Source organism: Cervus canadensis, chromosome 32 (assembly GCF_019320065.1).
Source record: "Cervus canadensis isolate Bull #8, Minnesota chromosome 32, ASM1932006v1, whole genome shotgun sequence".
Lineage (NCBI taxonomy): Eukaryota > Metazoa > Chordata > Mammalia > Artiodactyla > Cervidae > Cervus > Cervus canadensis.
Genome location: NC_057417.1, coordinates 10,282,994 through 10,309,314, shown reverse-complemented (window position 1 = coordinate 10,309,314; position 26,321 = coordinate 10,282,994). Strand labels below are relative to the sequence as shown.

The window sequence follows — 26,321 nt, the reverse complement described above, 5'->3', positions numbered from 1 at the left end:
TGGGATAACTGGAGTGATTTTTTCAGATTTAGGGAATGATTCACTCATTTCTTATTTTATTTTTTAATGAGCTACTAGATCAGGTTGCCCAGGAGAAATAACTAACCTTTCTGAACAAATTAGCTCCCGGTTTTTATTACTGTTATTTTCACCCCAGAAGAGGAAAGCAGGAGTACCTGCCCCTCTGATTTTTGCCTTGGACAGGGGCCCATTGGTGGGATGTGGAAGTTAGTTCACCTCCGTGGGATTTGGAGTCCAAGCGTGCAAATTATCTCTTGCGTCTCCTGTATTGACAGGTGGGTTCTTTACTACCAGAGCCACCTGGGAAGCCTGAATGGATGGAGAACTTTACAATGGATGGATCGGGCCAACACCACCTACCCCTACTTAGTAACCTTACCGCTGCAAAAACAAAACTGATCAGAGGTTATGTGCCTCCAGAGGGGATTCATAGCTCAAAGGAGCTATGAATTGTTTTCTGCTGAAGGAGGGGCATCAACCACGCAGTATGTCCTTGTGATTATACATCCTCACTCAGCCTGCACCTTAGTTCTTTGGAGCCACCAGGGGGTGGGGGAGGAGGGGTGGGTCGGCTTGGAGTAGCTGAGCCCAAGCCAGTGTTCCGAGGGCAGGACAGCTGCAGGTGTGGTCAGAGGGCCTGGGATGGGCCACTGGAAGGTCTGAGAAGAGTCTGCTGCCTCAGCAGCTCGTCACCTAGTCATATCTAGATAATAGAATGGAGAATCTGACATTTAATGACTTGATGTTTTAGATAAAGACAGACTTCTTGTCAATTGTTTAGTGACCTTGAGGAAGAATTTGTAGAGAAGCAGAATCAATGTTTTAGTTTCCCCCTCTTTCTTTACCAGTTTTCAAAACAATGGGTTGATTCCCCAGCAGCTTACAAGAATGATCTGTGATTTGTTTTTTTTTTAACCATGATGAACTTATGGATTTAAACATACTCATCTTTCAACTCTTGTATTTACCTTACTGATGTTCAGACTGTCCCATATTTGACCAAATAGAACCCCAGTTGAACATTTTTGTGTGTAGTTTTCTAGACTTTAAAAAATGTATACATGGATATATAAAATGATAAGACATTCTTCTTTAACTATTTTATTCAGCTTTATTGAGGTATAAACTACATATAGTAGTTCTCTAAATTTTTAAAAAATTCACTGATTTTTAAGTGTACAGCTCAGTGAATTTTGACAATGTATATAGTCATGCAGTCATCACCATAATCAGGATATAGATGTTTTCATTGCCCCAGAAGTTCCTTTGTGCCTCTTGGCAAGTCAGTTCCCTCCCCAGCCTGTAACAACCTCTGATCTGTTTTCTGTCGTCACAGTTTTGCCTTTTCCAGATCTCCATATTGGTGGAATAATAGAGTGTGTAGAATTTGGGTTCTACTTCTTTCATTAAGCTTGCTTTTGCAATTCCTCTATTTTATTGTATAATTTGTTCCTTTTTATTGCTGAGTATTCCATTTATTCATATTGGTTTTTGTCATATTGTCTTTGCATGGTCGAAAGTCACCTATTGTACAATTCCATTTATAGCAATGTCCAGAAAAGGCAAATCTATAGCGACAGATAGTAGATTAGTAACTGCCAGGGAGTTGGGAGTAGGAACAGGGACTGACTGCAGACTAGCGTGAGGAAACCCTTTTAGGGATGATGGGAATGCTCCAGAATTTAGCATCATGATAGATGCACAACTCTGTAAATTTACTAAAAATCACTGAATTGTACATTTACAATGAGAGAACTTTAAAGCATGTAAATGACAAATAGGTTAAGATGAAAGGAAAAAATCCTTATTTTTTTATTTTACAAGTCTATAATTTGCATTTTAATTAATTTAGAGTCTTTTAATGTTCAAGACTTATGGGCAAATCTGTAAACAGCATGAAGTCTCTGAATTATCACTTTCATTATTTTTTTTAACATTCTTTTTTTTTTGTCTTCTGTTCCATTATGTTTCATCATAGGATATTGAATATAGTTCCCTGTGCTACACATTAAGACCTTGTTGTTTATCCATTCTGAGTGTAATAATTTGCATCTACCAATCCCAACCTCCCAGTCCATCCCTCTTCCTCCCCACGCCCCCTTGGCAACCGCAAGTCTATTCTCTTTGTCTATAAGTCTATTTCTATTTTATAGATAGGTTCCTCTGTGCTATATTTTAGATTCCACATGTAAGTGATATCATATGGTATTTGTCTTTCTCTTTCTGACTTATCTCACTTAGTATGATAATCTCTAGTTGCATCCATGTTGCTGCAGATGGCAATGTCTCATCCTTTTTCATGGCCCAGTAGTATTCCACTGTATATACGCACTACATCTTCTCTATCCGTTCATCTGTTGATGAACATTTAGGTTGTTTCCGTATTTTAGCTGTTGTGACCTGTGCTGCTATGAACATAGGGATGCATGTATCTGTATGAATTGTAGTTTTGTCCAGACATATTCCCAGGAATGGGATTGCTGGATCATTCTGGTAATGATTGCTGGTAATTCTATTTTTAGTTTTCTGAGGAACCTCCATACTATTTTCCACAGTGGCTGCATGAATTTATATTCCCACCAACAGCACGGGGGTTGGGGGGTTGAAAGGGCAAAGCTTTGTGCGGCGTATATAAAAGTCTACATCTTGAATTGTGGGCTTATAGCATTCTGTTGCCCGAATGCTCTGTAATTTAACAAGGCACTTCCTGAAAACTATTTGGATTGCTTGTAGGTTTTGCTGTGCCAAATTGCACTGCAGTGCACATTTTTATACATCTGTTAACACTTGTCTGTTTCCGTAAGCTAAATTGCTAGAAATGGAATTGCTGGTCAAGGGATGTGTGTGAATTTTTAGGACTTTTCCATCCATAAGGGCAATGTATGCAGAGCCCCAGCCCCTACTCCTCTGACAACACAGGCATTATCAGTGGTTTTCATCTTAGCCGAGTGGTGAGTGAAAAGCAATATCTCATTGCTTCACCTTGTAGTTCACCATTTACTCCTGAGGCTGGACATCTTTTTCTTATGTGAATTGGTTATTTGAAGGCTTTTGTAAAGTATCTATTTTTGTTAATCATAAATTTAATAAGTTATAAAACTATATTGGCTTCCCATGTAGCTCAGCTGGTAAAGAATCCACGTGCGATGCAGGAGACCTGGGTTCAATCCCTGGGTTGGGAAGATCCCTTGGAGAAGGGAATAGCTACCCACTCCAGTATTCCGGCCTGGAGAATTCCATGTGGTCGCAAAGAGTCGGACATGACTAAGCAACTTTCACTTTCACTTTCTTTCATGGCAAAAGTGCATAATAGAAAGTGTACCCATGTTCAAAGTAGCCTTATTCACAATAGAGAAAATGTGGTAGCAACTCAAGTGTCCATCAACAGATGAATGGATAAACAAAATGTCATATGTCCATACAATGAAATATTATTAAGCCTTAAAAAAGGAGTGAAATTCTGATTCATGCTCCAACATGGATGAACTTTGAAGACATTATACTAAGTGAAATAAGCTGGTGACAAAAGGATAAATACTGATTATTTCACTGACATGAGGTCCTGAGAGTAATGAAATTCATAGAAACATAAAGTAGAATAGTGCTTGCCAGCGACTGGAGGGAGGAGGTAATGAGGAATTAGTGTTTAATGGGTGTGGAGTCTCAGTTTTACAAGCGGAAAATAGTTCTGGTATTGGATGGTGGTGATAATTGCATGACAATATGGATGCACTTAATGTCACTGAAATGAAAATGTGTGAGATAGTAAATCTTATGTATATTTTACTACAAAAAATTAAGAAAAAACTCTTGAAAAGTAAAAATCCCTTCAAAACTGTACTCGATAAGTACATATTTCTCCAGTTATTTTGCCTATATGAATTTTAAATATTTTAAAATAAAAATGGGTTATTTTACTAGTGCTTTACAATATTCCCTATATTTCATTTTTAAGCAGTTCTATTCAGATCCAGTTTAAATACCATGCAATTAACCCATTTAAATTGTGCAATTGAATGGCTTTCAGCATATTCATAGAATTGTGTATCCAACACTGCAGTACATTCTAGAACATTTTTATTACCCTAAAAAGAAACCCCACTCCCCTCTACTTCAGTTCAGTTCAGTTCAGTCGATCAGTCACGTCCAACTCTTTGCAACCCGATGGACTGCAGCACGCCAGGCTTCGCTGTCCTTCACCAACTCCCAGAGCTTGCTCAAACTCATGTCCATCAAGTCAGTGATGCCATCCAACCATCTCATTCTCTGTCATCCCCTTCTCCTCCTGCCTTCAATCTTTCCCAGCATCATTGTCTTTTCCAGTGAGTCAGTTCTTCACATCAGGTGGCCAAAGTATTGGAGTTTCAGATTCAGCTTCAGTCCTTCCAATGAATATTCAGGACTGATTTCCTTTAGGATGGACTGGCTGGATCTCCTTGCAGTCCAAGGGATTCTTAAGAGTCTTCTCCAAGACCACACTTCAAAAGGATCAATTCTTCAGGGCTCAGCTTTCTTTATAGTCCAACTCTCTCATCCATATATGACTACTGGAAAAACCATAGCTTTGATTAGATGGACCTTTGTTGGCAATGGCTCTGCTTTTTAATATGCTGTCTAGGTTAGTCAATAGCTTATCTTCCAAGGAGTAAGCGTCTTAATTTCACGGCTGCAGTCACTATCTGCAGTGATTTTGGAGCACAAAAAAATAGTCTCTCACTGTTTCCATTGTTTCCCCATCTATTTGCCATGAAGTGATGGGACCAGATACCACGATCTTAGTTTTTTGAATGTTGAGCTTTAAGCCAACTTTTTCACTCTCCTCTTTCACTTTCATCAAGAGGCTTTTGAGTTTCTCTTCACTTTCTGCCATAAGGGTGGTGTCATCTGCGTATTTGAGGTTATTGATATTTCTCCCAGCAATCTTGTTTCCAGCTTATGCTTCATCCAGCCTGACATTTTGCATGATGTACTCTGCATATAAGTTAAATAAGCAGGGTGACAATATACAGCCTTGATGTACTCCTTTCCCAATTTGGAACTAGTATGTTATTCTATGTCTAGTTCTAACTGTTGCTTCTTGACCTGCATACAGATTTCTCAGGAGGCAAGTAAGGTGGTCTGGTATTCTCATCTCTTAAAGAATTTTCCACAGTTTGTTGTGATCCACACAGTCAAAGGCTTTGGCATAATCAATAAAGCAGAGGTAGACATTTTTCTGGAATTCTCTTGCTTTTTCTATGATTCAATGGACGTTTGCAGTTTGATCCCTCTACTGTCACCCTTTTATTCTCTCCGAGCTGTTGGCAGCCACTAATCTACTTTTTATCTCTGTGGATTTGCCTATTCTGGACGTTCTTATATAAGTGGAATCATATAATGTGTGGTCCTCTGTGACTAGATACTTTCACTTAGCATGATGTTTTCAAGATTCATTAACACTCAGTGTATTTCAGTACTCCACTCCTTTTCATGGCTGAGTAATATTCCATTAAATGTATAGGCCACATTTTATTTATCCATTCATCTGTTGATGGACATTTGGGTTTTTCTTCTATTTTTTAACTATTAGGAGAAATGCTTCTATGAGCACTCACCTGAGTTTTTGTGTGGACGTATGTTTTCATTTCTTTTGGGTATATACCTTAGAATGGGGTTGTTAGATAATGTGATAAACTTATGTTTAAACATTTGAGGACCACCCCCTTTTATTTTTACAGTAAACTATAAGACTCGAATTTGTTCCTATGTCAACACATCTAGACATACTTCTCGCACCTTAACCCCTGGATAGCATTTCATTGTATGAGAATATCATGGTTTACATATTCATGCCATGTTGATGGACAATATGTAGTAGTGCAGATCCTTTTCTGAAGAGCCTTTGGGTCGTTTCCATTTTTTGACAACATAAACCTTCTTGCTGTGAACACCTTTGTGCTTTGTGAGATATTTCTGCAGATTGCATCACCAGACATGGTGAGGTGAAGGTTTTATCTGTCTTTAGGCCAGTCTGGTTCTGGCCTCATTCTGACCCAGTTGCCTTATTCCCCAGGGGACCAACCAGGCACCATGGCGCAGAAGGACCAGCTCAGTGATGATGAGAAGTTCCTTTTTGTGGACAAAAACTTCATCAACAACCCAGTGGCCCAGGCTGACTGGGCTGCCAAGAAGCTGGTCTGGGTCCCTTCGGAGAAGCAGGGTTTCGAGGCAGCCAGCATCAAGGAGGAGAAAGGGGATGAGGTGATTGTGGAGCTGGTGGAGAATGGCAAGAAGGTCACAGTTGGCAAAGATGACATCCAGAAGATGAACCCGCCCAAGTTCTCCAAGGTGGAGGACATGGCGGAGCTGACGTGTCTCAACGAAGCCTCTGTGCTGCATAACCTGCGGGAGAGGTACTTCTCCGGACTCATATACGTGAGTATCTTGGGGAAACCGGTCACTTCTTGCTGGTCTCCTGCACCCCTGAGGGAGTGGAGAGGCTTGCAGATGTCTTTGGGGTGCAGGTTGGGAGGCTGAAATTTTCACTGAGGGAGGTTGCATGGTGGAGTGGAATCGTTCAGACCTGGGTTCCCATTTACCCTGCCCTATCTAGTTCTGTGATGTTGAACAGGTTATTTCACCTATTGAAGCCTCAGTTTTCCCATCTGCAAAATGAGATCACCCTCCCCCCACGTAAATGAGATCCACAGATCCCATGTGGTCACCTGGTTGCGTGGTCCATGCTCAACAGATTTCAGTGAAGTAGTTCCCTGCTCTTCCACCGTCTTGGAAATAAAGGAGAACTCTTAACCTCCTTGAGAAGGCTGATCCATCCCACAGCCAAGTAGGAGACATGAGGATCCTGGCGAGGTTTGGTGGAGGCCTGCCCTGTCACAAATGGGAATGACTAAATTGGACCTGGATTCCTCTGGGTTGACCATGCAGGTCAGAGTGAACTAGAGCTGCAGTGTCCAATATGGCAGCCCCCGGCCACATGTGGCTAACTAAATTTAGATGTAAAGTAAGTGAAAAGTGAAAGTGGTAGTCTCTCAGTCATGTCTGACTCTGCAACGCCATGGACTTGTTGCTCACTAGGCTCTTCTGTCCATGGAATTCTCCAGGCAAGAATACTGGAGAGCCTAGCCATTCCCTTCTCCAGGGGATCTTCCAGACCCAGGGATCGAACCTGGGTCTCTTGCATTGCAGGCAGATTCTTTACCATCTGAGCCACCTGAGAAGGCCTGATGTAAACTAATTAAACATCAATATTTAAAAGTTCACTTCTTTCATTGTGCTGGCTACATGTTAAGTGCCCACCTGACACCCGTGGCTAGTGGCTGCCATATTGGACAGCACAGGTGGAGAACATTCCCATCCTTGCAGAAAGCTCTGTTGGACAGTCTGGACTGGATGATGTGTAACTCAGGGGTACAGATTCTTTGTGGGCTGGACCAGCTCCCTAGGATATAGAAGGACATGGTAGCCCCATCAAGCCAGACTGGTGGACAGAAGGCATCCCACTCCAGCCTTTTGTCTTGCCTCTCAGAAAGGGTACATCTGTCCTTTGGGCAAGTTATTTAATTTCTCTGACATTTTGTTTCCTTCCTTGTAAAATGAATACAAGAATAGTACCTGCCTCATAGAGTGGGTTTGGAGTAGGAAATGGCAATCCACCCTAATATTCTTGCCTGGAAAATTCCACGAACCAAGGAGCCTGGCAGGCTGCAGTCCATGGGGTTGCAAAGAGTTGGACACTACTGAGTGAGGGAGCACATGTGCATACATGGAGTGGGTTACTCTGAAAAGAAAGCACATGCATGCTTCCTGGCACGTTGGAGGCACTCAGCATGTTAGGTATTGTTTTTATTGGTTATGCTCATTTTTGTCATTGCCAGAGAGATGTTCTTGGATTCTTTGCAAACTTACAGAAACAGTCACCTCTGTCTTGAGGCACTGCTGGTCTTGCCCTTCATGTTTTGCCACATGAAAATTACAAACCCCCGTTGTCATCTCTAAAAATGTCTTGCAGATTTTTTTTCCTAATTAGGAAAATGAGGCACATTCATTCCAGAAGATCTGGAAAATTCAGAAAAGCCCAGCAAACACGAGTCAGTCCTCCCCCAGAGATAACAGCTGATAAGATGTTTATGTTTCTTTGTGAGAATAGTGCATGTTTATGTATTGAAAAGGAACTTCCCTGCTGGCTCAGTGGTAAAGAATCTGCCTGCCTATGCAGGAGATGCGGGCTCAACCCCTCGGTCAGGAAGATCCCCTGGAGGAGGAAACCGGCAACCCACTCCAGTGTTCTTGCCTGGGAAATCCCATGGAGAGAGGAGCCTGGCAGGTTACAGTCCATGGGGTCGCAAAAGAGTTGGACACGACTTGGCAGCTAAACAATAATGTATTGAAAAGTCTGTGCACACAGGCTGGGACCTGTTCTCTTTCCATGTACAAGTTAGTGATGAACATCCCTACTGCTCACTCATGACCCCAACTGCCCCTTTATGGGCTTTGTGATCTATCCCATGGATGTACCATAATTAATTATTCTTCACTCAGTCGGTAAAGAATCTGCCTGCAATGCAGAAGACCCGGGTTCAATTCCTGGGTCGGGAAGATCTCCTGGAGAAGGAAAGGAAAACCCACTCCAGTATTCTTGCCTGGAAAATCTCATGGACAAAGGGGCCTGGGGGGCTACAGTCTATGGAGTTGCAAAGAGTAGGACATGACTTAGCAACTAAACCACATAGATAGTTCAGAGAGAGTTACAATGGGTTTGTTTTTAAGGGCCAAGGGGGAACTGGGAAGCTCCCAGTATAGAACTCATAATTCTATACATACCTTCTCTTGATCTCATTTAGTTAACACAACATCCACTGAATGAAGTATGCTCATCCCATCCTATAGATGAGCAAGCTGTGGCTCAGAGTACTAAAGACCCTCCGAGGACAGTCTAAGATGCTCCCTAACTAAGCAGGGAAACTCTCTTTTGTCCACACCACTGCTTGTCTGGAAGCATTCTCAGCCTGGGGCTGTTGGTACAGAGTGGCTTTTCCTAAGGACACCAGCCTGCAGGGAGCTCTAGAGGAACTGGGCTCCTGTGGGCCTCCTGTCCAAGATAAGTCATCTTCATCCAGGGAGGTCAAGGACGGGCTTGAATAGGAATCTCACCTGCTGTCCTCTGACACAGATGTTTGGGCCCAAAATAGAAACCAGGAAAAATGAGGGGCTTATGAAGGTCCCAAGACCCAGACTGTCTTCTGACAGCAGATTAAAAAAAAATGAATCAAATCTTCAAATTCCTGCTGTGCTTCTCCGGACAGATTAGATGAAAAGCCTTTCAGTCTTATGACCACGCGTCTACTCCTGTCTCATTCTTTTCTGGTCAACTTAATCACTTAACTAGAAACTGTTGTCCATGACAGAGGAGATGAAAGAGGACGGGGTGGGGGAGCACCCCAAGTTATTCACCCAGCGCATGATGGCGGAAGGCGTGGCCCTTGTTACAGGTGTATGGCAGGTGAAGCTCAGGCAGCTGACTGTGCCTGACTTTGCCCCTGGTAACGAAGAGAATGTTCCCTTCCATCCTGCAAGGCTCATCTCAAACAAGGCACTTTTTGCTGAGTCCTGGCAGATGTCTCATCCCCTTGGGTCTAGAAGAGGTAGAAGCCTTAGAGATGCAGGTTCTTTTTTTTTTAAATTGGAGGATAATTGCTTTACAATGTTGTGTTAGTTTCTGCTACACAACAGCGTGAATCAGCTCTGTGTATACATATATCCCCTCCCTCTTGAGCCTCCATCCCACCACCCCCATCCCACACCCTTTAGGTCATTACAGAGCCCTGAGCTCCCTGGGGTCCCTGTGCCATACAGCTTCCCACTAGCTGTCTATTTCACACATGCTAGTTCTACTCTGTCCCTTCCTCCGACCTCCCCTTCCCCCGCTACGTCCACATGTCCATCCTCCATATCTAGAGATGCAGGTTCCTGCCTGAGCTGCCCCAGATCATTGACGACACGTGTGGGGCCCCCATGTGGCTCCGATTCCCGGTACGGCACTCCCTTGCTCTTCTGGATGTTGTCACGGGCTGGGTTCTCTCTGCCTGGGATTTTTCATGGCTCCGTCCCTGGTGTTGGGCTGGGAGATGGGACAAGGGTTTCAGGCAGAGGGAGCTCAGTGATGTGGGCCTTGCCTGTACTGGCTGCTGTCCCAAGACGTTCCCAGCTCTCTCCAGTGAGGTTGAAGCTCACTTCCCACCCAGCACACGAGGTGACCAAGGCAGAGAGATGATGTGACTTAACTGAGAAGGGACAGGATCAGGGCTGTTAAGTGTTGCTGTTCCCCCCTTCCCTCTCTGTGGGGTGCTGAGAGTTACAAGGCCCGGCCCTTGGCCTGAGGCTGCTTGATAATTGAGAGGAGGAAGATAAGGTACATCTGAGCTGCAGATATGTAACATGGATTCTACAGGAATGAATGTGATGAATGGATGAAGTGGGTTAGTCGCTCAGTCGTGTCCAACTCTTTGCAACCTTGTGGACTGTAGCCCACGAGGCTCCTCTATCCATGGAATTCTCCAGGCAAGAATATTGCAGTGAGTAGTCATTCCCTTCTCCAGAGGATCTTTTCTGACCCAGAAATTGAACCCCAGTCTCCGGCATTGCAGGCAAATACTTTACCGTCTGAGCCACCAGGGAAGCCCAGAATGGATGAAGGAAAGGTGGTAAATACACCATACAATATAATAACTCTGCTTTAAAGCGGAAGGAAATCCTGCCATTTGCAACAGCGTGGTTGAACCTGGAGGACATTATGCTGAGTGAAAATAGCCAGAGACGGGCAAATCATGCAGGATTCCATTTACAGGACAATCTAAAACAGTCAGACTCAGAATCAGAATAGAATGGTGTTGCCAGTGGCTGGGGGAGGTGAAAATGGGAATTTTCTTATTTATTTGTGGCTTTTTCTTGTGTCTGTTCATAGCTATCTAGTCACTCAGACTTAAAAAACACTTTTTGAATAGATAACACATGCAAATATTAAATAAAATATTGGATAGTATATAAGGGTATTTTAGAACTTTTCCTTTCATCCCCATTTCATCATCTTCTGGTTCCCCTCCTTACAGAAACCATGGACACCAGTTCCTCATTAAGTCTTCCAGTAATATTTTATACCCACGTCTCCTATGTCTCCTGCATTGGCAGACAGGTTCTTTACCAGCAGCGCCATCTGGGAAGCCCTAATATTTTATACATATAGAGGCCAATACACACATATATATATATGCGTATGTATGTTTTCAGTCGTGTACGACTCTTTGTGATCCCATGGACAGTAGCCTGACAAGCTCCTCTGTCCATGGGGTTTTCCTGGCAAGAGTACTGGAGTGGGTTGCCATTTCCTCCTCCTGGGAGTCTTCCTGAGCCAGGAGGATCGAACCCATATCTCTTATGTCTCCTGCACTGGCAGGCAGATTCTTTACCACTGAGCCACCTGGGAAGCCCAAAATGTATATATATATATGTGTGTGTGTGTGTATGTGTGTATTGGCTGCACTGCCCAGCTTGCCAGATCTTAGTTCCCCAACCAGGGATCAAACCCGAGCTCCCTGCAGTAGAAGCATGGAGTCCTAACCACTGGATCACCAGGGAAGTCCCTATATGTATATTTGTGTGTATATATATATATATATGTATTCTTTTTAAGGGCAGTGTGCCATAATCATTGAACTGGTCTCCCATTGGTGGATATTTAGGTTGTTTCTTTTTTTTTTTTTTTTTTGCCGTTAACATCAAGGCTGTAGCGGATCACATTCTTGGTGGGCCAGGTCTGTCTCTAGAATGTTCAGAAAGCCATGACACTGCACTGCAACCTGTCCACTGTTTTATAGATGAGGAGGATGAGGCTCAGGTCACACAAGAAGTGAGGGCAAGTCTGAGGTTCCGCCTGGGCCTCTGTGAAGCCTGCTTCTCTTCCACCTTCCCCCACTGTTCCTCATTTCTGCCGGAGGCCTTGGGAGCTCAGGACTCCACGGCTGACCATATAAAGCGTTAGGGAAAAAGTGAAGTCGCTTCCTAATACGGTCACAAGAGGGAAACCCTAGGCCTGCAGCTGGGACCTGCTGGTGGCACAGGGCCCTGAGAGGCCGCTGGGACATAGGAGGCAGGGAATGTTGAAAACCTCTGAACTTGATCAGCTCAGAAGGGGCTTGTAGGGATGGGGCGGCAGAAACACAGCCAAGCGCAGGAGGGCTGCATCAGGTGAGATCAACCAAGCTGGAACAATGGAGGCTGAACCCCTAGATTCAGAAGCCCAGCCTCTGTGTGGGGTGTGCTGCCATTGACCCAGTCCTTCCCGTTGGGCCATGGTGCCCTGGAAAGATGTGCTGAACTGGACAGAGATTCAGATCTTCCTGGAAGCATGGATTAAGTGCTTGCTGTGTACATCGCACCAGGCGGTACCTTAGGCAAACAGGAAGAAGGTGATATTTCTCCTTCGGAAGCTGATGATGGAGTTGGGAAAGCCACACCTGTCTCTCTTCCTTCCTTCCTCCGTCCCTCCCTCCTTCTCCCTCCCTCCCTCTCTTCCCCCTCCTTCTTTCCTTCAGCAAATATTTATTGGGTGTCTCCTATGTGCCTGGCCCTGTGCTAAGGGCTGGAGATATGATAATGTGCAGCTCACAGTCAAACAGGTGACATTTAGAGTGAGCCCTGAAAGAGCAGATGCAAATGGCTCTGAGAAACTCAGGGGGAGGTGTTCCAAGGAGAGGGAACATTACGTGTGAAGTTTCCAAGGTGGCAAAGTTTTCATCATGAAACAGAGGGAGCATTGGGTGGTCACTAATAGTTACTGAGTCCCTGTTACACACCACCGCTGTGCTGAATGCTCCCCCAGAGCTATCTCACAGCGAACCGATGAAGGAGTGGCTATTACACCTGCCCATTTTGCAGGTAAGGATAATCGAGGCTCAGAGAGAAAAAGAAACTTACACAGGGTCACACAGCCAAGACGTAGCAGAGTGAGAGTTACAAATAAGTCCTCAGTGGTCAATTCTATACTCTTAACCACTACCCTTTACTGCCCCTAGTTCCCTAGAGGGAGTGATTTGGATGGTAAGTGACACATTCTAAAAGTGACATGGGGTGGCAGTGGGCACAGCCTGGGAAGAGCTGGAGGTGGAGTTCAGGCCTAAAGAGGAGGGAGGGCGTGGCTGACCTTCATTCAAACGATTGACCATTCTTGGGCTCTTACTCCATGGAGGCCCTGGGCTGCGGACCAGGACACACAGGAACAGGAAACACACAGGCCTTGCCCTGGAACAGCTCTGCCACGCGTTCAACGAATGTCTACGGAGCACCTACTGTGTGCAGCCCAGTGCCAGGCCCTGGGTCACAGAGATGAAGGCAGCGCTGCCCCTGCCCCAGGGAAGCTTTATAATTAACTGACCCCTCAGGCATTCATTTAGCAGGCATTTAGTGAGCACCTATTGTGTCCCTGAACTTGTTAGCCCCTTATCTCTTCTCCTGCTGAAGTTTCTTGAGCACCGCCCCCTCCTCGCGGGTTAGGGCCCTCTCGTCCTTGCTCCCATAATCCACAGGGCTCCATCCTTGTTCTTATGATGTTATTTGGACATCGTCATCTCCCTTTTGAAAGAGGCTTTTTGAGAGCAGGAATGATCATCGATTTATTTGTTTCCAGCATTTAACACAGACCTGGTATGCAGTCAGTGCTCAATAAGTGGCTGATGGATGTTTAGATACGACTTGTGGGAACCTGGGAGATTACGGCCTCCCTCTGACCTCCCCCACCCCCAGTCCTGTTCCTTTTCAGAAACAGCATTTTCCCCTCACCCCAGATCAACTGTCATCATCATCGCCCCTTAGCAGATGGAGCCCTGGAGGGAGTCCCTCACTTGCCAACCAGCTGCTGCCATGACTGAAAGCCCTTTGTGGGCAGGTCCTTGGGTGTTTTGTCTTGCTCTGTAACCCCAGAGCCTCACACGTGGAATGCATGAATGAATGAGAGACTGAATGAAGAGATGATCGATTATTTCTGTGGGACGGGAATAGGCCCACAGCTGATGCAGTGCCCACGCCTCACAGCGGGGGGCTCAGTGCTGGGTGACTTTGATCGAGGTGCCGAACCTCTCCGGTGTTCGCTTTGCTCCGAGTGTAACCCAGGGGTGGACTTTCTGCTCCTCCTCCTTTAGTCACTTTCTGGGGGAGTTGGAGGGAAGACGTGCTTCGTGGCCACCGGAGCCTTGGGCAGCGCTGATATTATCGTTTGGGAAAGCAGTTCCTCTGGGACAGGTTGGCGCCTGTCTCCTGGGCTCTGAGCTCAGCCCGTGGGAAAGGCCAGGATATAGTAAAGAGCAGTAGTAATCAGGACCACGCCTCCCCCGCCCCCAGCACGGAGGGAAGTGTGAGCATCTTCATACCCCTTCCTTGTTCTGATCAGTTTCAGATGTTCCTCTGCACTTGGTAGGGCAGGATGATTTTTTTAAACTAATTAATTAATTTTTTTTGGCCTTGCTGTGCAGTTTGCTGGATCTTAATTCCTGGACCAGGGATTAAACCCAGGCCCCCAGCAGTGGGAGGTCCTAACCACTGGACCCCCAGGAACTCCCAATTTTTTTTTTTAATTGTGATAAAATCCATATAACCAATTCATGATCTTAATCAGTTTGAAGGGAACAAATGGCATTGATACATTCGCAGTGTAGTCTTACTCCCACTGCTATCTAGTTCCAGAACATTTTTATAGACCCCCAAAGAAACCCATTCCAACTAGCAGTCGCTCCCATTCCCCCGTCTCTCCAGTCCCGGGAAACCAGAGACCTGTCTTCTGTCTCTATGGATTTGCCTGTTCTAGACATTCCATGTAAGTGGAACCGTGTGATCCATGACCTTCTGTGTCTGACTGCTTTTGTTCAGTGTACTGTTTTCAAGGTTCATCCATGTTGTAATGGGTAAGTACCATTCCTATTTAAAGACAGCTGTGTGTATCCCCACTTTACAGATGAGGGACTCTGTCCTTTTTCATGATCGAGGAGAGTATGAGCTCTGGGGTAAGAAGTCATGATTTTAGTTCTGAATTTCCCAGCAGCTGCGTGACTTGGTGAGAACTTCACTGAGCCTCAGTTTCCTCATCTGTCAATTGGGTCACAGGGAAATTATAGTACCCCTGTCAGAGGTCTAATGTGAGGATTAAAGAAGACGCCTGTGAAGTGCTTAGCTGAGTGGCTGGTGCATAGTAGGTGCTTGAGAAATTGTAGGTGTTATTTAAGCCTGTGAGGGCAGGGACATGAAGTGACGGTGGTTGGGAGTGGCCCTGGGGTCTGAACCCAGAACTGTTTAAAACCACAGTTATAAATGGTGTCCTGGAAATCCAAGCTTACCCCTTGACCCTCTCCCCTGTCCCTGGGGTCAGTGACGCCAGAAATTCCCACCAGGACGCTGAGCTTCAGTTTGTGCATGTGTGCTCAATTGCTCGGTTATGTCTGACTCTCTGTGGCCGCATGGACTATAGGTCACCAGGCTCCTCCGTCCGTGGGATTCTCCAGGCAAGAATACTGGAGTGGGTTGCCATTTCCTCCTCCAGGGGATCTTCCTGACCCAAGGATTGAACCGGCGTCTTCTGTGTCTCCTGCATTGCAGGTGGATTCTTTACCGCTGGTACCACCTGTGAAGTCCTGAGCCTCAGTTTCCCCATCTCTAAAATGGGACTCTGAGCACATATGTTCAAGGCTGCCCCTGTGGGAATGAAGTGAGAAAACGCACACAGTGGCGCTCAGACCATGCAGGCTGTGGTGGGTGGTCACAGACTGGATGTCAGAGCTCTGTCCCTGCCGGGTTCCTGCAGTAAGCTCGGTTCTCTCTTTTGTAGACGTACTCAGGCCTCTTCTGCGTGGTGGTGAACCCCTACAAGCAGCTGCCCATCTACTCAGAGAAGATCATCGAGATGTACAAGGGCAAGAAGCGGCACGAGATGCCACCCCACATCTATGCCATTGCCGACACGGCCTACCGGAGCATGCTGCAAGGTGAGCCGCCTGCAGAGGCATAGAGCTCCTCCTCCTCCAGGGAGCCCACCTGGGCTGCTTACAGTCACTCACCAGGCCCCTCCTGTCCTGCCCGCCTGCAGTTCTCGCCAAGAATGTGGGGTTTGGCAGGCGGAGCTGGGTAACAGCAGGGCTGTGACTGAAAAAGGGAAAAAACAAGCAGAACAGATGTGTGTGCAGCCCGGGAGAGAAGGGAGGGCAGACTGTTTGGGCAAATACAGGCATGGGCTCGCCGACCCCTGGTTGCCCGAGGCCTGGGTGGGCCAGCCGTCTGGAAGATGGTAGGATGCTGTCACCTTGGAAGGGAAGCTGGTGGGGAACGGCCCTGGCGCTGAGCCAACCAGATCTGAATTTGCAGCCAGCTGTCACTCACATCCTGTGGGATCCTGTGCAAATGTCTTTTCCTCTCCAGCCTCAGTTTCCTCATCTGTAAAAAGGGAGTGAGAAGATCTATCTTGCAGCATGTTGTACAGTGGTAAAGCAGGCTTTTCCACACTGAAGACCTTTGCGTATTACCTCACATTTATGTATTATTATTATTACTATCATTAATAACTTTACTGCGGTAGAACATACATACAGGAGAATGCAAAAAGTACACAAATTCAGTGTCCAGGCTAAAATTAATTTTTACATGCCTACAGTCGTAATCACCACCCAGACCAAGATGGGAAATAGTTCTAGAAAGTTCTCTCATGCCTCCTCCCATAAATGGAATACCTCCTCCTATAAATGGATCTGGCCTTCAGAGGAGTTCTTCTGTCCTTACACTTGAGAAAGCAACAGGAAAGAGCTTTGGCAGTTTTTAAAGCTGTGCACAGTTGTTATGTGATTTTTAGGTGTGAAGAGCCTAGAGGTGGTAAGCCGGCAGCTGGTAGGCTGGATCCAGCCCTCAGATAAGTTTGGTTTTTGGTCCACATGGAGTTTTAAGGATACTTTAATTAGTTGCCAACTTTTAAAAATGTGGAGATTGTACATAAAAAGCCCGATTTCTAGGTTATTTTGAAAGTATTGGAACATCTGGCAACATGTGATCCCACCTGTCAGCCCCTCAAAAGGACATATGATTTCTCCAGTTCCCTAGTCTTCACCTGGCCTGGTGCACTTGGGTTTACTGCTTGGCTCCTGTGCTTGACTTGCAAGCCCTGGCATAGCTTTCTCCAAGAATGTTCTGAGTTGAGAATTGAAAGGAGCCCAGTTCTGGAAGCTCCTGAGGGCAGGTGTACCTAAGACAAATTACTCTCCCACTCAAGGTAAAGGGGCTCAGGTAGAAGTTCCCCAAATTACTGACAGGATTAACCATGCCCCACAGTATGATTCAAACTAGACCATTCCAGACGGGTACTACCATTACTTCTAAAGACCAGAATATGGAGCCTTGCAAAGAGGATTGTGCGAGATATAATCTTAGGCTATAAAGTGATGACTCTTGGAGTTAGGTATGTGCTTTTGTGAAAAAAAATCCTTTGTAGTCTCTCCTGATGAAAGAGTATACAATGTTGGTTCACACACCTCCTTGGAAAGCTAAACATCACAAAGTTACAGTATTCATATCATTTGGGGTGCTTTTGGTACAAGAAGCTTAGCAATCAATTAAAATGGCTTAAACAACAGGAATTTATTACCTCATATAACAAGTGGTCTGGATGTTGATGATTTCAGGCTTAGTTAATTTAGCAGCTCAAAAACAGACTTTTTTGGGATTTTCTTGGCTGCTTCCTCATCATCACAAGATGGCAACCATAGCTCCAGACATCACAGCCTCATGTGATAATATCCAAAAGCATGAAGGAAGTGAAGGGATAGGTTTTTTCCCTACGTCTCTTTTTTATGAGAGAAGAAAACCTTTTCCAGAAACTCATCAGCAGGCATCCCTTTTGTCTGTTAAGTCTGTTATGTCTTGATCACATGCAAACCTCTAAACCAATCATTGGCAAAGAGGACTGGAACATTTATGATTGGTTTGGACTATTCCTAGTTCTTTTCTGGAGCTGAGGGAGCTTTTTTGTTGTTGTTTAGCTGCTAAGTCATGTCTGACCCTTTTGCAACCCCATGGACTGTAGCCTGCCAGGCTCCTCTGTCCATGGGGTTTCCCAGGCAAGAACACTGGAGGGGGTTGCCATTTCCTTCTCCAGGGGATCTTCCTGACCCAGGGATCGAACTGACATCTCCTGCATTGGCAGGCAGATTCTTTACCACTGAGCCAATAGGGAAGCCTAAGGGAGCTCTTACTAAGCACATTTAGTCTGAATACCAGAATGAAAAGGGGAAGAGGGAATGACAGGTAAACATTGCCATAGTGCTCTTAGAATTTATATATGTAACTTTAAGAAACTTAGGGTTCCCCTGATGTCTCCGCAGGAAAGAATCTGCCTGCAATGCAGGAGACACAGGAGATGAAGTTTCTATCCCTGGGTTGGAAAGATCCCCTGGAGAAGGAAATGGCAACCCACTCCAGTATTCTTGCCTGAAAAAAAAATCCTATGGACAGAATTGCCTGGCGAACTACAATCTAAAGGGTCGCAAAGAGTTGGGCATGATTGAGTGACTAAGTACGACAAAAAACCTCTATCTTATATATTCCATTCTAGAAAAATTGAAACATATATTTAAGCAAAAGAGAATGTACTAGCACCCATAAACCTATCACCAGGGATCATCACCATTAATGTTTGTCTATGTAACTTTTCATACACTAATTGAGCTAGATGGCATGAAATGAAGGAGGTTATGACTATCTGAAAATAATTGGTTCCAGAAAAAATTTACTTAAAATGGGCATGTAGATTAAGGGGGAAGAGGTTTTGATGGGCTTAAAAAATGACATTGCAAATTATGAACACAGGCTTATTTATTTTACATGCATTAGGAATTTGGTGGCTATTGCAACTAGATGCTCTAATTCTTAGGAAGAGTATAAAATTAATTCAGAGTTGGGTGTTCTTGCCTTAACATTTTATAAGACACCATTCTTCATGCCATGCTTGATTTCTGCAGCATGGGATGAGAAGATAATTTTTACAGACTTATTGGAGAAATCACCACTTTTGCCAAGGGTTTTGACTTCTTTGGTGTTTAGCACAGTCTCTCAAAGTCCTTGTTGTGTTATCTTTCCTGATGACTCCCTAACGTTTGGTTGTGAAGTGATCTGACATTTTTGGTGGCCTTTCGAACGTCACCAACGTGTGACACCTCACCTTCCAGGAAACAGGTGGTTTTGCAGAGCTGCCGTTTTCTTTTGTGTTTGTATCGAGACGATGGATGTTGATACCCAATAGCTGGCAAGGGGAAGCCTTTGAATTAGAGGACAGCAGTAATGCAGACTAGAGAAAGATGCTTTAGTGGGATCTGGTTTCCCAAATACTTGACTCTTTGAAGAATATTTTTGTGTTGTGATAACTTTTGCCTCCCTAGACAACTTCCCATCCACGGGGCAATGTTATACTCTGTACATGGACCCCCAAGGCAAATACATTTCATTTCTCTTAGGCTCTGTATTTTAACCCACAATTATATAGTGAAATATAAAGTTACCTAGAAATTTTAAACCTCAAGAGAAAAATGCCATCCATAAGTGATAAGCTCTTTTTAAATTAAAGGTTAATCAACAGTTGCTATGTATGCATTTGTTTTGGCCTTATCTGGTGCTTTCTGGCATGAGTGATGACAAACTCTGATGAAAAAAATCTCCAAAAAAAAAAAAAAAACAAGGAGAAAAAATAAAAGCTTAGGAAAAATCTTTCTTTTTTCTTTATAAAGTGGGAATTTGTTTTTTGTGAAGGAACGTGTGGGGCCGGTTTGTGACTCTGTTGGTGAATGTTCCTGTCCCAGGCTGTCCAGTCACTGGGCTGGGATCGTGCTGAACTTTCTGTCTTGTTGGAAGCATTAAGTCAGCAGTTATGTCTTTCTCTTCAAGTCCTTTATGAAACAGGATGGCGTGTGGAGAGAGAGGATTGGGAAAGGGTGGAGAACGCATTCACCAACACAGAATGAAATGTTTAAAATTTGTCATGTGGACTCAAGTTCCCGAGGCCCCCTAAACTCCGTGAAACCCACAAACACCACGCTTGTCTGCCTGCTCATCATGGAATCTCTGGGATGTGTGCTGGTGCCTGGTATGGACTAGCTGCTCAGTTAATATTTGCAATGAATGAAGGAAGAACTCTCAGAGTTGTTGAAAGAAAAGAACCAGGGGCTTCCCTGGTGGCCCAGTGATGAAGACTCCATGCTTCCACTGCAGGGAGTACAGGTTCAACCCCCTAGCCAGGGAACTGAGATCTTGTATGCTGCTCAACCCGGCCAAAAAAAAAAAGTTACTTTAATTAAAAACTCTTTTTAAAAAAAGAAAAGCACTGACCAGGGTCAGGATGGGTGGGGTGGGTTATCCAAGAGTGGTGGGGGAGTTACCAAAGCCTCTATGACTCGCTAAGAGGGGAAAGGATAGGGCGGAGCATTCTGGCTGAGAATAGTAACAGGGGAGTTGGGAATATGGGAGGGGATTTCTAAGACATAATTCATTCACAAGCCCCTCCCCAAAGGAAGCCAGGCCCCAGTAGGGAGGAGACAATGAGAGAAGTCAGCATTTAAAATATGTCTTATGTATGTGTATGTGTAAATATCGTATGTACTTTTTACATTTCCCAGTGTTTTTTTGTTTTTGGAGAGATGATAGATTCAAATTCAAAAGCTGACCATTTTCCCTTTCAACCCTTGTGCTTAAGACTCCTTCCTAGTCTGCCTCCCCAGAGATAACCATGGGGTTATTATTCTAGTTTATTAGATATTCTTAGATACTCTCCTAGAGATATTTTCTGCACATGTCGGAAGATACACATCCATTTCTCTCTTCCCAAGTTCTCCCCACAAATAGTAACATTCCGTATGCACTGTTCTGCATGCTGCTGGAGTATTAGAGGCCTAAAGGAATTCCTTACTCCTTTTTTACACTTTTAGCTTTCATCTTTATTGAAGGTGTACAAGAAGATGATTTAGTCAGTTCCTCGAGGCTTGTTAAGAAAAAATCACTCCTTGGTTGCTTCTCTAATTTCCCCTTCTCCAGGGATAACCATTATCAACTCTTAACTGAATTTTGGGTTTTTAACATTGTAATCTCTAAGAGACTTGAATATATTACTCATATTTTAAATTTCTCCCTCAGTTTTAGGCATTGCTTATTGACTTTCATCATGGAACATGAGCATTTCACTCAATCACCCCCTTGCTTTGTCCTCTGGCCTCCTCCCAACACACACGCAACCATGCCCCATCACATAAGCTCCCAATGTAGTTGTCTATTAACTTCGGTGAAAGCTCTATTCAGAATTTACATTATCATGACTGTGTAGATGCCATTCACAGCTGAGCTCTGCACTGTCTTATGATGACTTTTCCTATACAATTTATTCTTTCCCCTGGAGTTAGTAATTGCCTTTTTTTTTTTTCCAACTTGGGTATCTATGTACTTAATCACTAATTCTACCACAAATTCTCCTTCTAAATGTGTCAATCTTCTTATAATATGTCTTATAATAAAGATATGTGTTCAAGATCCTATTTATAGCTTCTTTTTGGAGTGATTGCTACTGGAGTCTTGACCTGCCCTGGATACCCTCTTGTGACCAGTAGCTGACGTTTGGGATCATCTTTATCATTCTTGGAATTCCTTTGAATGCTCTCATGGTGGACTGTTTCCTAGTTTCCATGTCTTCTTCTTCCTTAATTTACTCCCTGTTTAAATGGAGCACCTTCTGTAGCAGCTTCTCAAGAAAGGACATATGTGAGACAACTTAAGATACTACATATCTGAAAGTCTTGCTGCTTCTCTAATATTTAAAGGAAAGCCTGTGAAAGTGAAGCGCAAGTGTTAGTTACTCAGTCCTGTCCAGCTCTTTGCAACCTCAGGCTCCTCTGTCCATGGAAAATTCTCCAGACAAGAATATTGGAGGAGATTGCCATTTCCTTCTCCAGGAGATCTTCCCAACCCAGGAATCAAATCCAGGTCCCCTATATCACAGATGGATTCTTTACCACCTGAGCCAAAAGGGAAGCCTAAGGGATAGTTTAACTGGGTTTACATTTTTAAGCAAGCAATAATTTTTTTCCAAATTTTTAAGACATTGCTTCATTAACTTTGAGATTCAGTTTCATTTTGGGGAAGATAAAAGTTCTTATTCTTGATCCTTTGTGTGTGACCCTTTTTTTTTTTTTCCTCCTTACTCCTTCTCTGGAAGTGTTTTTTTTTTTTTTTAAATCTTTATCTCCCTGTTCATGATTGGATATGGTGTGGGTCTGTTTTTACTCATTGTGCTGGTGACTTGAGTGGATCCTCATAGTCTATAAATTCCTGTCCTTACATTCTGGGAAATTTTTTGGAATTATGTCCTTAATGATTTCTTTTTCTTTGTATTCTCTGTTCTGTTTTTTTCTAGATGTTTTCTTATTTCTACACTGGAATTCTCAGATTTTTTTTTTATAATTTTCATCTCTTTCTCTTGTCCTTTTTATTTTCTAGGCAGTTACCTCAACTTTATCTTAGAAACTCTCCACTGAGTTTTCAATTACTACTATCATTCCAAAAAAAAGTTTCCAAGAACTTTGTTTTGTTTCCTGAATGTTTCTTTCTTATCAGATTCTTTTTCCATGCATATTCCTTTCCTTAGAGGGTACTTCTCCACATGTAGGCCCCTGTTACCTCCAAGAGGCATATTTGCTTACTTACTTGTTTTAATTTATGTTTGTCTTGTTAGTGACTTTCTTCCAATGCCTGCTGATTCATTGACTGTCCATTCATCTGGGATGCTCTAATGCATGGGCACCAAAAAATTGATGGCAGCTTCGTGTTTGCAGGAGGGGCTTACTGGTGAGGCTGGGCTGCTCCATCGGGTGACTCCTAGTGTATCTTTCAGTCTTTTTTCTTGGGCTAGTGAAATTCTTCAGAGAAGTCTTGTACAGTCTTCTGCTTGAAGGGTAAAGATCTATCGACTATCATTTTGGGGCTTCCCAGGTGGCTCAGTGGTAAAAACTTGCCTGCCAATGCAGGAGATGCAGGTGACATGGGTTTGATCCCTGGGTCAGGAAGATCCCCTAGAGGAGGAAATGGCACCTCACTCCAGTATTCTTGCCTGGAAAATCCCATAGACAGAGGAGTCTGGTGGGCTACAATCCACTGCATCACAAAAGGGTCAGACACAACTTAGCGACTAAACAACAACAACCATCATTTTAAGGATCGAGTTGAGAAGAGGATGAGGGTTTCAAACTAGGGGATGAAACTGGCACGTTGTCTTCTTGCCATTCCTGGTGTCCCCAAGACAGAGACCTTCTATTTCTCCCTCTCCAGAGAACTGATCTGCCCGCTTTGGTGGGCTGTGGGGAGGGCAGTCACTTGGCTGCAGGGAGTATAGATGGTACCTGGAGTGTCTAGCAGCTTCTCAGATGGACATTCAGCCAGTCCTTATGTTTCATTGTCCTCCACCCTCTTCCCGAGGCCCCAGGTTGCCCATTACTGAGGTTTGGGCTGGAGGCAGGGGACTCTGCTTCTCCGCTTCCCCACCACCAGCTTAGATGTCTCTCCTGGACTGTCATCGCTCATCCCATTTGCTGTTGTGCTGTTCATTCCCAGGTTGTGTTGTTCTCTCCTCTCCCATTTATTTGGACGGTTTCATGTGTTTTTGAAAAACCCCTTTGTGTGTTCAGTCGTGTTCAACTCTTTGCGGCCCCATGAGCTGTAGCCCACCAGGCTCCTCTGTCCGTAGGATTCTCCAGGCAAGAATACTGGAGGGAGTTGCCATGCCCTCCTCTGGGGGATCTTAGCGACCCAGGGATCAAACCCGTGTCTCTTACCACTAGCGCCACCTGGGAAGCCTGAGAAAAATCCCTTTCAGTTCAGTTCAGTTCAGTTGCTCAGCCATGTCCGACCCCATGGACTGCAGCACGCCAGGCTTCCCTGTCCTTCACCAACTCCTGGAGCTTGCTCAAACTCATGTCCATTGAGTTGGTGATGTCATCCAACCAACTCACCCTCTGTCGTCCCCTTCTCCTCCCACCTTCAATCTTTCCCAGCATCAGGGTCTTTTCCAATGAGTCAGTTCTTCGCACCAGGTGGCCAAAGTATTGGAGTTTCAGCTTCAGCATCAATGAATATTCAGGACTGATTTCCTTTAGGATAGACTGGATTGATCTCCTTGCAGTCCAAGGGACTCTCAGGAGTCTTCTCCAACACCACAGTTCAAAAGTATCAATTCTTTGGCACTCAGCTTTCTTTATAGTCCAACTCACATCTATACATGACTACTGGGAAAACCATAGCTTTGACTAGACAGACCTTTGTCGGCAAAGCAATGTTTCTGCTTTTTAATATGCTGTCTAGGTTAGTCATAACTTTTCTTCCAAGGAGCAAGCATCTTTTAATTTCATGACTGCAGTCACCATCTGCAGTGATTTTGAAGCCCAAAAAATAAAGCTTCCCTCATAGCTCAGTTGGTAAAGAATCCTCCTGCAGTGCAGGAGACCCTGGCTTGATTCCTGGGTCAGGAAGATCCCCTGGAGAAGGGATAGGCTACCCACTCCACTATTCTTTGTCTTCCCTTATGGCTCAGCTGGTAAAGAATCCTCCTGCAATGTGGGAGACCTGGGTTTGATCCCTGGGTTGGGAACATCTCCTGAAGAGGGGAAAGGCTACCCACTCCAGTATTCTGGCCTGGAGAATTCCATGGACTATATAGTCAATGGGGTCGTGAAGAGTCGGACATGACTGAGTGACTTTCACTCACTTTCAAAACCCCTTTACTGTCATTTTAATGAGGTTTGGGGAAAGAGGAGCGCTAACTGCCTGTGTTCAACCCACTACCTTTTGATGGAAATTCTTTCACACTCTCGTTTCCAAAGAGGTGATAATGGATTTTTAAAAAATATTTATTTATCCGTCTGTGCTGGATCTCAGTTGTGGCACTCAGGATCTTTAGTTGCAGCATGCAAAGTCTCAGTTGAGGCATGTGGGATCTAGTTCCCCTGACCTGGGATTGAACCTGGCCCCCCTGCATTGGGAGCTCAGAGTCTCAGCCACTGGACCACCAGGAAAGCCCCAGTAGTGGATTTCTGTTGTGTGCTTCCTGTGTGCACAGGGCTTTCCAGGAATATTCTCCATTCATCCTCTGGGCAGACGGGATCAGATCCATGTGCTGGCGCTCAGTCACTAAGTCGTGTCTGACTCTTTGCAACCCCGTGGACTGTAGCCCTGCAGGCTCCACTGTCCATGGGATTATCCAGGCAAGAATACTGGAGTGGGTTGCCATTTCCTCCTCCAGGGGATCTTCCCAACCCGGGGACTGAAGCTGTGTCTCCTGCCTTGGTAGGCAGATTCTTTACCACTGTGCCACCTGGGATCAGATTAGGACCTTTAAAATGAAGCCTTGAAATTATTATGGTGCCTGTGTATGTAATCCAGAATAAAAACAACACTAAACTATAAAGTAAAGAAAGCCAACAATATTTTAAATTTTCCCAGAACACTGACCATGATAGTTTTTAAGAAGTAGCAAATATTGACGCCTTTAAAAATTTATTTATTTTTCCCTCCCTCCCTTTCTTCACTCATGGACCTATATTTCCATGACTAGTTGTTGTTCAGTTGCCTCAGTCATGTCCACCTCTTTGCGACCCCATGGACTACAATACACCAGGCTTCTCTGTCCTTCACCATCTCCTGGAGCTTGCTCAAACTCATGTCCATGGAGTTGGTGATGCCATCCAACCATCTCTTTCTTCCTCTGTTGTCCTCTTCTCCTCCTGCCTTCAATCTTTCCCAGCATCAGGGTCTTTTCCAGTGAGTCAGATCTTTGCATCAGGTGGCCAAAGTATAGGAGCTTCAGCTTCAGCATCAGTCCTTCTAATGAATATTCAGGATTGCTTTCCTTTAGGACTGACTGGTTTGATCTCCTTGCAGTCCAAGGGACTCTCAAGAGTCTTCTCCAACATTCACTGCACAAAAGTTATCAATTCTTCAGTGTTCAGCCTTCTTTATGGCCCAACTCTTACATCCATACATGACTACTGTGGAAAAACATGACTGGTTAGATAATCCAGTACTGGAGGCAGTTATTAGCCCCATTTTATTGCTGGGGAGACTGAGGCTTAGGGAGGTGAAGAACTTGACGCAGGCGTGTCAGAGCAGATTTGAACTTGGTTTATCAGACTCTGAAGCCCCAGGCTTGCTGGACCAAGGAGATGCTGAGCTGTTCCACAGCCCCTCCTGCCCCGCAG

General features: G+C 44.6%; 1 protein-coding gene across 5 annotated transcripts in view; it reads left to right on the top strand.

Moving 5' to 3' along the window:
• The window catches only part of MYH11 (myosin heavy chain 11), a 126,151-nt gene that overhangs the window by 11,327 nt on the left and 88,503 nt on the right, over positions 1-26,321 (top strand). For all 5 annotated transcript variants that reach the window (XM_043456598.1, XM_043456599.1, XM_043456597.1 and 2 more), the window contains exons 2-3: positions 6,074-6,435; positions 15,887-16,043. In XM_043456598.1, coding sequence (XP_043312533.1) covers positions 6,091-6,435; positions 15,887-16,043 — 502 coding nt within the window. In that variant the 5' untranslated portion in view covers positions 6,074-6,090. The remainder of the gene's footprint in view (positions 1-6,073; positions 6,436-15,886; positions 16,044-26,321) is intronic.